The 14,474-nt window shown below is 40.3% G+C and overlaps 1 protein-coding gene across 1 annotated transcript in view; it reads left to right on the forward strand.

The window, feature by feature from the left end:
- ADAMTSL1 (ADAMTS like 1) overlaps window positions 1–14,474 on the forward strand; it is a 714,148-nt gene that overhangs the window by 464,894 nt on the left and 234,780 nt on the right. The window contains exon 5 of the mRNA XM_038769612.1: window positions 11,370–11,606. Coding sequence (XP_038625540.1) covers window positions 11,370–11,606 — 237 coding nt within the window. The remainder of the gene's footprint in view (window positions 1–11,369; window positions 11,607–14,474) is intronic.

Raw genomic sequence — 14,474 nt, forward strand, 5'->3', positions numbered from 1 at the left:
TAGTACAGTGCTTGGCACACTGTAAGTGCTCAGTAAATGCAATTAATGGATTGATTGATTAGAGGATGGTGGTGTTTATGGTGATCATGTGTACTAATTGTACTGTACTCTCCCAAGCACCCAGTACAGTGCTCTGTGTAGAATAAATGTTCAGTAAATACCACTCACTGGTTGATTATTAGTCCAACTGTTGTTTTATCCAGAGGGGAGAGTATACACATAACTCAAAAAATGAGCAAGACCTAAAATCCAGCCTTGTTATATCCAAAGTGCCTTCACGCAGAGCTCCTCTACTTGTGCTTTAAGGAGCTGTACATTTATTGATCTGATTCTGAGTAAAGTCCACCTTAAAATTGAAATAGTTTTTGAGTTTCAAAACACCTAGGTTTGACCTCAGTGAAACAGATAGAGTACTAAGCAGGAGATTGAGGGAGACTTTTAACAACTCTCATTCCCATTCATATTTTGGCATGTGGCCATACAGAATGAGACCAAATAAGCTGCTGAACATGGGCTGTTAACAAGGGGATACTTGTTTCCTCCCTGGTCTTGTCTTCTACGCACATAAAGGATGAGCAGAATTGAATCTGATTAGCACTAAAGTTTATTTAAACTTTTGGAATATAATCCTGTATTTTGCCCTTAAACTGAAATTTCCAATTCTTGGATTGAACACATTGTGATTAGAGGCCTTGTTTAAATAAATTGGTTGGATTTAATACAAGCTCCATGTCAAAAAGTTGCTTTCCTGTTGTGCTCTTTCTTGTTTCACTGCAGTTTCTTTCAATGTTTCCATTCTTTTGCTTTATGGAAGAAAATGTGACTTCTCCAGGTTTCCATTCTTTTGTTTAATGGAGGAAAATGTGAACTTTTCCTCCATTAAAGAAAAGAATGAAAACATGGAAAGAAACTACATTGAAACAAGAAAGAACACTACAGGAAAACAACATCTTGACATGGAGCTTGCTTTAAGCTTAACCAATTTATTAAACAAGACCTCTAATCACAGTAAATGTTCAACACAAGAATTGGGGAATTTCAGTTTAAGGGCAAAAATATTGTCATCATTAATGGGGCTACCTCTTAGATCTGATTATCTTTCTTGGTAATTTTGCATAATGCAGTATTTAAACCCTCATTTCTCCTATTCCCTCTTCCTTCTGTGTCACCCATGTATTTTGTTTTTAAGCAGTTGATATTCACCCCACCCTCAGCCCCACAGCACTTATGTGCTTGTCCATAATTTATTTTAAAAACGGTTCCCCCTCTAGACTGTAAAAGTCTTATGTGCAGGGATTACATCACCAACGCTGTTGTAGTTTCCCAAATGCTTAGTACAGTGCTCTGCACAGAGTAAGCACTTTAATGAATACCATTGATTGATTGATTGATTATAAGCAGCACCTGACAGAAGGTGTTTCCATTTCTGAGTTGGGTTTTGGCATTTTCTGCCAATAAAAATACCAGTAAAGTGTGGGCTTTGGAAAGCTGTGTGAGGGGAAGGAGAGGCAAAATATAGGCACAGAATCACAATAGTTATAGCCATGGCATTTATTGAGAGCCCATTGTGTTCAGTACATTGTACTGAATTTTTGGGAAACTATAGCTAAAACAAGACACAATCCTTGCCTAAAATATCTGGGTAAAGTTTTGGTGAATAAATGCAATAACAACAAAAGCGGTCCCATATTAATCTGGGGATGAAAGAGTTCTCAGGCTCCTCATCACTCAGCTGGAATCATTCTTGGTTCAAACTTCCACAACCTTCCCAACATGCTGTAGGTTGAGAAGGGAGGCTTCTGCCTAGCCCACTTGAACAGGGTTGGGTCTTCTCCCCAAGGATGCCTGCATGGGAAAGAGGAAGCTGTCCCATCATCAGTTGGACCACTGCAGACCCCAAAGCCTTGATGATGAATGAGCTTCAGGCTATAAGACTGAAGTTTCAGCTTTATTATTCCATTACTGGAGAAAATACTCATTCCCAATTTCATTTTCAATGACTTGGCATGAGTTCTGTACATTTCAGGAGACCAGTTCAATGCCTATCACAATCTATCAGGCTTAATGCAGATTCATTTTTGTACACAGAAACGTCTTAGAAACTTGTTCTGCAGTACTCCTGTAGCGGCAGCTTAACCAAGCAGATGTTTAATAATAGTAATAACAGTGGCATTTGTTAAGTGCTTACTATATGCCAGACACTGTTCTAAGCACTGGGGTGGATACTTGCAAATCGGGTTAGACACAGTCCCTGTCTCACATGGGGCTCACAGTCTTAATCCCCGTTTTTCATCTGAGGTAAGTGAGGCACAGAGAAATTAAGTGACTTGCCCAAGGTCACACAGCAGACAAGTGGCAGAACTGGGATTAGACCCAGGTCCTTCTGACTCCCAGGCCTGTGCTGTATCCACTAGGCCATGATGTTTCTCTATCTTTTGCCAAATTTTCTCATATATTAGACTTTAACCTAGCCCTTTCTCCAGAGATATTTAGGTAGATGGATTTTGAAAATCATAAACTAATGGGATTATAAAATACTGTTGAGTGTTTTTTTTTTTAAGCATGTGCCAACTTTTGTAGACTACATTTTTGGAGACTGTCTGAAATAACCTTCCTGAAGTTTAACATTTATAAGATAGGCAATAAGAGTTTTACTTAAGAGAATATACTGAAAAACTGGAGGCAAGGCAGGAAAAAAACAGTAAAATTGATTAAGGGTTTGAAAGAACTGGCTAATGAGAAATATTGAAATAATGCCATTTGGTGAAAAAGCAAGCATGTCTATAAATGTTTTTAGGGCATCCACATCATAAAACAGTGGTAGCCATAGTAGTAGTAATTGTAGTATTTAACTGTGGTATTTGTTAAAAGTTTACTATATGCCAGGCACCGAACTAAATGCTGGGGAAGATACCAGGTGATTGGGTTGGACACAGTCCCTGTCCCACACAGGGCTCACAGTCTTAATCTCCATTTTATAGATAAGGTATCTGAGGCACAGAGAAGTGAAGTGATTTGCCCAAGGTCCCACAGCAGACAAGTAGTAGATCTGGGATCAGAACTCAGGTCCTTCTGACTCCCAGGCCTGCATTCTATCCATTAGCCCACACTATAATTGTGTTTATCGATCACCCACTTGGTGTGGTATACAGTTCTTGACACTTGGAAGTACAAAAGACTGAAGTGGCATGTTCCCTGCCCCAGGGACCTTACACTCTAATGGGGGAAACAAAAGTAAAAATATTTACAACTACAGTGGTCAAAATAAATGCATCAAGCAGACCTATGTACATAAATTCTAAGGAAATGTAAATAAATTCATTAATGCTAGAAATGCCTGAAAGGTTGATAGGGCTCAGGGCACTGGAAGATTAATCAGGGAAAGGTTGGGGGAGGAGATAGGAGTTTAGGAGGGATTGAATATGGGGAGGGAGAGAATTACAACCCAGGGCAACAATGGGAAAGTTGAGAGTGAAACACAGAAGGTTGGTTTGGGAGAAATAAAGACAAAGAGTTGGGGAATAGTGGGTGAGAAAATTGTACATTATCAGGTAAGGAGAGTGAAATGAAATTTTATCTTTTTCCTTATCATAAATTTCATAAATTTTATCTTTTTAGAGAAGCAGCATGGCCTAGTAGAAAGAGCATAGGCTTGGAAGTAAGAGAACCTGGATTCTAATCCTGGTTCTGCAATTACTTGTATCACCTTGGGCAAGTGACTTCTCTGTGCTAAAATTACCTCATCTGTAAAATGGGGATTAAATCCTCTTCCCTCCAATTTAGACTTGTTAGCTCCCTATGGGACAGGGACTGTGTCCAACCTGATAAACTTGTGTCTACCCCAACGCTTAGAACAGTCCTTGACACATAGTAAGGGGTTAACAAATACCATTAATAATAATAATAATAAAATAAAAGTTACCCATAGTTAAATTTAAATGTAAAAAGAACCTCAAAGTGCTATGTAAAGCAACCCTCTAAGGTCATTTATGGAAATGCTATGCCTATAGTCATTCCCATACTAGCTAGGGAAAGCATTTGTTTTCAGACAGTATTGCATAATGCTGTTGGGGTGAAGTTGATGATTTATGATATACATTTTGCAGTTCATTCATTCATTCAGTCGTATTTATTGAGCACTTACTGTGTGCAGAGCACTGTACTAAGCGCTTGGGAAGTACAAATCAGCAACATATAGAGACGGTCTCTACCCAACAGCGGGCTCACAGTCTAGAAGGGGGAGACAGACAACAAAACAAAACATATTAACAAAATAAAATAAATAGAATAGTAAATATGTACAAGTAAAATAGAGTAATAAATATATACAAACATATATACAGTTCTAGTAGTGAACTCTAATGAACATATTGAAATACTTTACTGCTCTTGCAAAGTGTCTTGCAACAAGAGATCACCTAACTCAGATTAGGTATGTAGAAGGACTCACCTAAATCATAAGTAAATTGTGAGAGTATAGTTTACATATTTGTAGAGGCATGAAGGCATCATTTTTGGGGGCATGAATAAAGCAAACATTTACCAAAGTGGTTAACGATTCTTTTCAGCGGACTTGTTTCTTCCTTGCAAGTTTTATTCCACAACTTGTGAGGTCAAAATAGAACAATGGGAAGACAGCCGTTAGGCAGGAAAAGAGAAACACATTTTGGCATAAAGTGGAGGATTCCTTAAGAGTCCAGGTCCCTTTAATTGAGATCCCTTTTCCAGAAAGGAGGAGGGACCAGTCAATACTTAAATATTTATTGAGTACCTCATGATGCATAGCAACAAACCACTAATGATCCATAGTCAAACCTCTGATAAAGTAGCAAAGCTGATATCATTGTCTGCAATACAGATTGCAAATACTTGGCTATGGAGTCATCACCCAGAATCAATTTTTGTCATTTCACCTTCTTTCATTCAGACACATCCAGGGCAGAACACTGTATTTCATTCATTCAGTCATATTTATTGAGCGCTTACTGTGTGCAGAGCACTGTACTAAGCGCTTGGGAAGTACAAGTCAGCAACATATAGAGACGGTCCCTACCCAACAAAGGGCTCGCAGTCCAGAAGGGGGAGACAGACAACAAAATAAAACATGTAGACAGGTGTCAAAATCGTCAGAACAAATAGAAGTATAGCTATATGCACATCATTAACAAAATAAATAGAATAGTAAATATGTACAAGTAAAATAGAGTAATATCTGTACAGATATATACAAGTGCTGTGGGGAGGGGAAGGAGGTAGGGCCAGAGAAGGGGATGGGGAGGAAGAGAGGAAAAAGGGGGCTCAGTCTGGGAAGGCCTCCTGGAGGAGGTGAGCTCTCAGTTATCAGACTATAAGATGTAGGTATGTTTTCAAAGAAAATATCAGGAAAAATTATGTCTTTAATATTTCTCTGATGCACCAAAAAGCTTTGCCCAAGCTTTTAAAATAAAAATATAAGATAAAAAAGTCCATATCCCTATGAGAAAAATGTGTTCTTAAATGATGTATACACACACATATGCACACACAATCTGAGCCTCTTCTCTCCGTTAACACCATTTTACTGTCCTGCCCTTCCTTGTTAACACCTTATCCCCATCCTTGATAACACATTTTTGACCTTCCCTTCCCTGTTAATACCTCTCAGTAGTCTTAAGTGGCTTGGCTGCTACCTTAAAAATAGTGGTATCAAGCTTTTCAGCACAGGGAGACTTTAGTTCAGTGTTTTCTACTTTAATTCAATCAATCAGTGGTATTGAGTGCTTACTGTCTGCACAGAGTGTCTCATAGTTTGAAAATATAGGTATGCCCAAGATTTAAAGCACATGTTTTTGTAGCTTCATTGCATTGCTTCTTCATATTATAAATATACTGTATAAATTAGAGATCAATAAGTTTAAGTATTATGACATCTGAATCAATGCATACATTTCTTTAAAGATCTGTAACTTCTTTTCTCATGCAGGCTCAGTTTTCATATGTTCCTGATGCAATCAGCTGTTAATATGAATTTATAAATGTAGCTACAGCATCAAAATGTGGCATTTGTACTGTGGCACTCATCTAATGAGATCGGTAGGAGAGATTAAACTAGATAACTTAAATATTCTGAAGGGATAGACTCTCATTCTGGCAAGGAAATTTCCTTTAAAAAAGAAGGGGGAAAAGCCACTTTTGGCTCCAGATATGCTTTACTGAATAATTGTTTCAAAAGCATTTTAAAGGCTCCTCAAATACTTCCACCTTTACTGCCTAGATGTGATGTTTTCCATTTCACTCACTAAATAAACTTTGAAAAGCTTGAACATCATTTTGTCCCATGTTGTAATCTGATCTACGTATCATCATTAAGAAACATCTGGGATTCATCTTATCTTTTCCACTCGCTGGTTGATTAACCAGAAATTGTTCTGAATCAGATTCAAATGTGGCAGAACTCCATGACTCTTATGAATTGTAACGAGCAAATCAAAGGTCAGGTTTGTTTTTGTGTTTTTTAAATAATAAATTTTAACATGATTGGTATTAAGTGTTTAAAAATAAGGGAGGAAAGATGTTGGTTATTTAAATGGCTGAATTCAGGCTCCATGGGGAATTTGAAGGGTTAAAAAGTAAAATGGATTTTTTTTTTTTTACAAATAAAAAGGAAATTTTTGCCTAGCATTTTGATCTGCATTTTCAGGGATCTGACTCTGCTGATCAGGAGGTTTTCACAAACCTTTGCTAATTGGAGCCATGTTGAACTAATTATTTTGTACACCCTCCCCACCCCGCAAGCTGACCAATTTCTATGAGGTTGCCTGGACTTGGATGCTTTTTTCTCCATTCCTCCCATTCCCAGATTTCTCACTTGAATGTATATCTGGAAATGCACTAAAAAGGATAAAGGCTAGAGTCTTTATTCTAATGAATCTTTCCAGTGCCATGCATCTGACTGCCAAATTCTGGAGGGGAAAAATACTTTCATCTTCTTAATAAAAAAAAAACTTAGTTTATCTCGGAGTGGGACTTATCCCTTTTCAAGTTTCAGTTGGCTAGCTGCTACCACCCTAATCATCCTCAACATCATTTTACAATAAACCATTTCCAGTTGGGTTGCCTGGCTTTCAACAGGAAGTTTATGGCATTCAATCTGCTATAAAACACCATATTAAATATAGCCAGTGTCTTCTGTCCACATAGAACCTGTGCTTTACTGCTGAAGTATCAGTTGTAAGGTGTATTCGTAGATATGTAGGAAGCAGATAGGATACAGATTGTTTCAGAAATTGGACTTTTTAATGGAGTTACGGGTGAGAAGGCAACTGTGACTCTGCTCTGATTTCCAGTTATGCGGTAGGGTAAACCTGGCTGCTCTATGGGTTCAGTGGATGTCTTGAACTGGACTTCAGATGTTTTGGGCTCAACAAAATCTGTTTTGGGTTCAACAAAAGCTCAGTTAGCCAAGTCTCTTTTCCCTTAATTTTTAAACACATGTATTTCAAGGGAAATTTGATTCATATGTTGCTGATTCATTTACACTTAAATCACCAAAATGTTATTTTGTAAGAGCAACTTGATGTCCAAAAGGCTTTCTGAACCTGTTTTACAAGCTTTCTTAATTCTTTTTCTTCAAACAGGAAGCTGAATTTTGCCAAGTACAAATAAACTCAAAAATTAAAAAGGTTCAAGTTCAGTTTATAATCCTGAACCTTTGGTTTTAAGGGCATTTGCAATTTAGCAAAACATACTTTCCCAACCACTTCACCAACACGGATAAGAGAAAGAAAGCACTGTTATTGAAAAGGGGCAAAGATGCTCTAGAATTTTATGTCTCTTGAAGATCTTTTTTTTCCATTTGAGAGAAGATATTTCCAGAAATAGTCAACACTTGATATGATCAGGTGTATATTCCCTGTATAGTACAAGTCTATTTTCCTGAACAAAAATGAAGGAAAAGGCATTTCTGTTCTGTCAACTTTAGTATTCTGTGGGTTGATTTCATTGAGACCATACTTGATCTTTTTATAGACTAGAAAAACAGTAAATATACATATAGTTTTGTTGTGGATGTTTGGAGTGAGGATTCAAAGGGGTTGATTTTGGGTGCATTTTTGTTTTTGTAAAAATAAAGTTTCAAGAGCATAAAGGGTCTGATTTGGCACACAAATCCCATTGCAAGTCAACTGATTAGATCAGACAAATAACTTTCCCACTGGGCATTGGATAAAGAGGCCAGATTTTTCTCAAGATCAGACTGGGATAACAAACAGTGATGCCAACATTTTATTTTGAGCATGGGGAATAATGGGGACAGGAATGTAATTGGAAATGATGACTGGGAGAGGACAGGCTTCAAGGACTTGGAAAGCCACCATTTTGTGTCTTTTCAGACCTGATTTGAAACTCTTCAGTATTGTCAGAGACCTGAGAGGAGCAAATCTGGATCTCTTGCTCCAAAGGGGCCATAGCTCCCATGGAGTAGGCACCCCTGATACCTTTCTTCCCCCTCCCACCCCTTTCCTTGCCTTCCAGGAGGATAGAGGAACTTTAAGGTTGTAGGAAGGACCTTCATGCCAAATATGCGCAGTTGGGTTGGGAGCAAACTCCCTCATCCACAAACACTCTCCTGCCCACTCGCATTTTTGCACTTTTTCACACTGACTCACATTACTCTAACACTCTCTCACTTACACACCCATAAGTCCATAAATTCAGAAACACTCATTATTATTTATTATTATGGTATTTAATTACACACCCATAAATCCATAAATTCAGAAACACTCATTATTATTTATTATTATGGTATTTACTATGCACCAAACACTGTTCTAAGCACTAGAGTAGATACAGGGTAATCATGTTGTCCCACATGGGGCTCACACTTTTAATCCCCATTTTACAGATGAGGTAACTGAGGCACAGAGAAGTTCAGTGACTTGCCCAAGGTCACACAGCAGACAAGTGGTGGAGCTGGGATTAGAACCCACGTCCTCTGACTCCCAAGCCCGTGCTCTTTTCACTAAACCACACTACTTCCTTAATAATGGTATTTGTTAAGTGCTTACTATGTGCCAAGCACTGTTCTAAATGCAGGGGTAGATACAAGGTATTCAGGTTGTCCCACGTGGGGCTCACAGTCTTAATCCCCATTTTACAGATGAGGTAATTGAGGCACAGAGAAGCTAAGTGACTTGCCCAAAGTCACACAGCTCACAAGTAGCAGAGCTGAGATTAGAACCCATGACTTCTGGCTCCCAAGCCCGTGCTCTTTCCACTAAGCCACCCTGCTTCAATAATTATGGTATTTGTTAAGCACTTACTATGTGCCAAGTACTGTTCTAAGCGCTGAAGTAGATGCAGGGCAATCAGGTTGTCCCATGTAGGGCTCACACGTTTAATCTCCATTTTACAGATGAGGTAACTGAGGCACAGAGAAGTTAAGTGACTTGCCCAAGGTCACACAGAAGACAAGTGACAGAATCACAGACACTGGCATCCCTTTTTAGAATACCCAGAGATACTCGACACATAGTATATACTTTTAACCAACAGTCCTTTCTAATGAAGTGGATTCATATGCCTGGGAACCAGAGCTGGCTTCAGACAGTAAGTAAAATAAGCCATTGCTTCAGGTCACATAATCAAAAGGGGCAATGACACAGCCCTTCTCAAAGATGGCAGCCACGTGGCTCCTCCCAAATATAAAAGCATAGGTGGGGCAGTGGCTTTGGTGGAGAAATGCTCTTCTGCAAAATGTCATGTATGACATCATTGTGTTCTATTGTGTGCACATTTAGTACCTAAAGCATAATCAATCAGTCATTTATTGAGTGTTGACTGCGTGCAGACAGCACTGTACTAAGAACTTGGGAATGTACGGTATAATAGAGTTGGTAAACACATTCCTTGCCCACAAGGAGCTTGCGGTCTAGAGGGGGAGGCATCCATTAATATAAATAAATTATTGATATGTACCTAAGTGTTATGGGGCTGAATGTGGGGTGAATAAAGGATGCAAATCCAAGTGCAAGTGTGGCTCAGAATGGAATAGGAGAAGAGGGAATGAGAGCTTAGTCGGGGAAGGCCTCCTGAAGGAGTTGTGCTACTAATAAGGCTTCTAAATTGGAGTGATAATCTGTTGGCTCTGAAGGTGGAGGGAGTTCCAGGCCAGAAGCAGGATGCCAGTTATGGACTGAAGTGGTGAGAGACAGGAGGTCAGCAAGGAGGCTACTCCACTAATCAGTGCAGGATAGGATTAGTGTTGGAATTAATGGGGCAGTAGTTTAGGTGGAGCGGAAAGGGCAGATTTTAATGATTTTGTGAAGGTTGAACTGACAGGATTTGGCAACATCATACTATGATGATGCTGTGCATCATGTGGAAGGGGCCAAATATCTGATGCTGGCCTTGCTTGAAACTGTGCCAGAACCCCTATTCCTTGCAGAGCTCCACTGCCCAAGAGACTTCCAGGTTTTCAGACTGCCTATAGCAGTGGGCACTCACACTGACTCTGAAGATAGCCAGTTAGTGAGTGACTCACCAATCCTCAGGACAAAAGCAATATCCCAATCTCCCTCAAGGAATGGAAATCTGAAGTCATGCAGGGTGCAATGGAAGAGTTAAATCATATCCTTGTTTTATGGCTAGCATTTGCCTTTCTCTTAGAACAGTGCCTCGCACATGGTAAGCACTTAAATACCATCATTATTATTCTCAAAGAGAAATAATTGAAAAGGTATTTGATTTTTGGGGTTTTGTTTTTTTAAGCTGCTAATTAGGTACAAAACGTTTACAGATAGGTAAGGTTTAAAGCTGACTGTGGAACAATCAATCAATCATATTTATTGAGTACTTACTGTGTGCAGACCACATTTGGCCCCTTCCACATGATACATGGCATCATCATAGCATGATGTCACCAAATCCATAACTTCTCTGGGCCTCAGTTACCACATCTGTAAAATGGGGATTAAGACTATGAGCCCCCCACAGGACAACCCGATCACCTTGTAACCTCCCCAACACTTACAACAGTGCTTTGCACATAGTAAGCGCTTAATAAATGCCACCATCATCATCGTCGTCACTCTGCAAATGAACAAATGGGCCAATGTATCTCTTCCCTAAAATATATTTTCAGAGACCCCTGGGTATTTCAGCGGTAATTCCCACTGGCTCCTTCTGAAGACTAGATAATAATTTGATCTCTGTAGTTAGAATGGTAGAAGGGCCTTCTGAATTTACCAGAGTGGTTGCCTTCCACTGTAACTACAGGAGCACAGCACATGAGCAACTACATCTCTTCTCACAAAGACTATTCCAAAGATCCACTTTTTAAAAATTGAACTTCTTATCTTTACTTGTTCTCTTCCTTTCTTCTTCTCCAGGACTGTCCTCCAGAGGCTGGTGATTTTCGTGCCCAGCAGTGCTCTGCTCATAATGATGTCAAGTATCAAGGCCAGTTCTACGAATGGCTTCCTGTGTCCAATGATCCTGACAATCCATGTTCTCTAAAATGTCAAGCAAAAGACACAACCCTTATTGTTGAATTGGCGCCTAAAGTTCTAGATGGTACCCGATGCTACACAGAGTCTCTGGACATGTGCATCAGTGGTTTATGCCAAGTAAGTAGTACTGAGTTCATAATTGCTTAGGATTAATTTCTTTCTGACTGTCATTCTCCTATGTATCTGCTGATTTATATGAATCACTTAGTCTCTCCATCAACCTTACTCTCCAAATACTTTAGTTCCATTATTTATTTGGTATTAGTACGGAAGATGAACTCTGCCAAGCCCCATTAGGAAAAATAGACTTTGCTTTCACCTCATTTTTGCCTCAAGATGAACTTAGTGTGATTTTGAATATTGTGTATGTATATGCTACTGAGAACTTTTGAGTTACCCAAATTGTGGAATAAGCTGATGATGCTGATTTCCTGAACTTAATAGTACTCTTGCATGTTCCCTATAATGGGCAATTTTATTGAGACTTCATCCATTTCATGAGGCAGATAAAAATGATCTAACTCAAGTACAGAAATTCAACGGACCAGAATTAATATGATATCCATAAGGAAATTAAAATAATTTATAACTTTTACTTAAACTGAAATGTAAAACTAACAAGGGTTAATCCCAAAAAGAAATGTAGGGGGAGGCATGTCAACCTGATGATAATTCATTGGATGACCAGCTGAGGGTGCTGAGTGATTGAGCCTTTGTCACTATGTCCAGATATTACTGTCATGCTTCAGTACACTGAAGATTCAACTCGCTTAAGTCTATATTGTATGACTCTGTGCACTTAAATTCTCAGATGAAGTTCATTGGAATGATAGTAACAGAGACCAATGGATTCATTCATTCATTCATTCATTCAATCGTATTTATTGAGCGCTTACTGTGTGCAGAGCACTGTACTAAGCGCTTGGGAAGTACAAGTTGGCAAAATATAGAGACAGTCCCTACCCAACAGTGGGCTCACAGTCTAGAAGGGGAAGACAGAGAACAAAACAAAACATATTAACAAAATAAAATAAATAGAATAAATATGTACAAATAAAATAGAGTAATAAATACATACAAACATATATACATTTATACAGGTGCTGTGGGAAGGGGAAGGAGGTAAGGCGGGGGAGGAGGGGAAGAGGAAGGAGGGGGCTCAGTCTGGGAAGGCCTCCTGGAAGAGGTGAGCTCTCAGTAGGGCCTTGAAGGGAGGAAGAGAGCGAGCTTGGCGGATGTGCGGAGGGAAGGCATTCCAGACCAGGGGGATGACATGGGTCGGGGGTCGACGGCGGGACAGGCGAGAATGAGGCACGGTGAGGAAATTAGCGGCAGAGGAGTGGAGGATGCGGGCTAGGTTGTAGAAGGACAGAAGGGAGGTGAGGTAGGAGGGGGCGAGGTGATGGAGAGCCTTGAAGCCAAGGGTGAGGAGTTTCTGCCTGATGAGTAGGTTGATTGGTAGCCACTGGAGATTTTTGAGGAGGGAAGTAACATGCCCAGAGCATTTCTGGACAAAGACAATCCGGGCAGCGGCATGAAGTATGGATTGAAGAGGTGAGAGACACGAGGATGGGAGATCGGAGAGGAGGCTGACACAGTAATCCAGACGGGATAGGATGAGAGCTTGAACAAACAGGGTAGCGGTTTGGATGGAGAGGAAAAGGCGGATCTTGGCAATGTTGCGGAGCTGAGACCGGCAGGTTTTGATGACGGCTTGGATGTGAGGGGTGAATGAGAGAGCGGAGTCGAGGATGACACCAAGGTTGAGGGCTTGTGAGACGGGAAGGATGGTAGTGCTGTCAACAGTGATGGGAAAGTCAGGGAGAGGGCAGGGTTTGGGAGGGAAGACAAGGAGTTCAGTCTTGGACATGTTGAGTTTTAGGTGGCAGGCAGACATCCAGATGGAGGTGTCCTGAAGGCAGGACGAGATGCGAGCCTGGAGGGAGGGAGAGCAGGGGCAGAGATGTAGATTTGGGTGTCATCAGTGTAGAGATGATAGTTGATGCCATGGGAGCGAATGAGGTCACCAAGGGAGTGAGTGTAGATTGAGAACAGAAGGGGACCAAGAACTAACCCTTGAAGAACCCCTACAGTAACGGGATGGGAGGGGGAGGAGGAGCCTGCGGAAGAGACTGAGAATGAACGATCGGAGAGATCGGAGAGATAAGAGGAGAACCAGGAGAGGACAGAGTCTGTGAAGCCAAGGTTGGATAGCGTGTTGAGGAGAAGGGGGTGGTCCACAGTGTCAAAGGCAGCTGAGAGATCGAGGAGGATTAGGATAGAGTATGAGCCGTTCGATTTGGCAAGCAGGAGGTCATTGGTGACCTTTGAGAGGACAGTTTCCATGGAATGTAGGGGACGGAAGCCAGATTGGATGCTGGACTGTAGGCAAGGAGAGGCAGAGGGGCTAGATTTCTTTTGAGTTTTTTGTTTGTTTTTGTTCGTTTGTTTTTTGGCCATGCAGTCCTTGGAGCTGGATTTGGTTTTAGTCAAAATCCTGCTCCAGAGACATGATGACTTTTGTTTAGATAGTGACCTCTAGTAGGTTTGGAACTGGCTCATCTAGCAATGTGGAGTTGAGGGATGAGGGTGTATTTTATGTTTGTGACTGAAGTTCCTGAGTCTCTCCATGTTATGAAACTAGAGGAAATGTCTGAGTAGCCCATCATTTTTTCTCTTGGGAGATGTTGAGGTGGGGTGGGAAAAGTTCATGAATTAGGCAAATTTCAGTCTGCCTGCTCCTTGAAGCAGGCAACAGATTGCCCATTATAAGAAATGTGCAAGCAAATAGCTGGATTCAAGAAAGAGGTAAATTAATGCTTATTCCATACATTCAAACGTTTTCTATGATAAAACCCCAGTGTAATTGCTCCTATGAAAAGATATTCACAAAAAATTCTAGGGTATTCATATTTCCAAGATTCTTTGAGATAGGTGAAAAATGTGGTGAGGGTAAACATTTGGGAGTCCAAACCTCAATTTTCA

This window comes from Tachyglossus aculeatus, chromosome X4 (assembly GCF_015852505.1).
Source record: "Tachyglossus aculeatus isolate mTacAcu1 chromosome X4, mTacAcu1.pri, whole genome shotgun sequence".
In the NCBI taxonomy this organism is placed as follows: domain Eukaryota; kingdom Metazoa; phylum Chordata; class Mammalia; order Monotremata; family Tachyglossidae; genus Tachyglossus; species Tachyglossus aculeatus.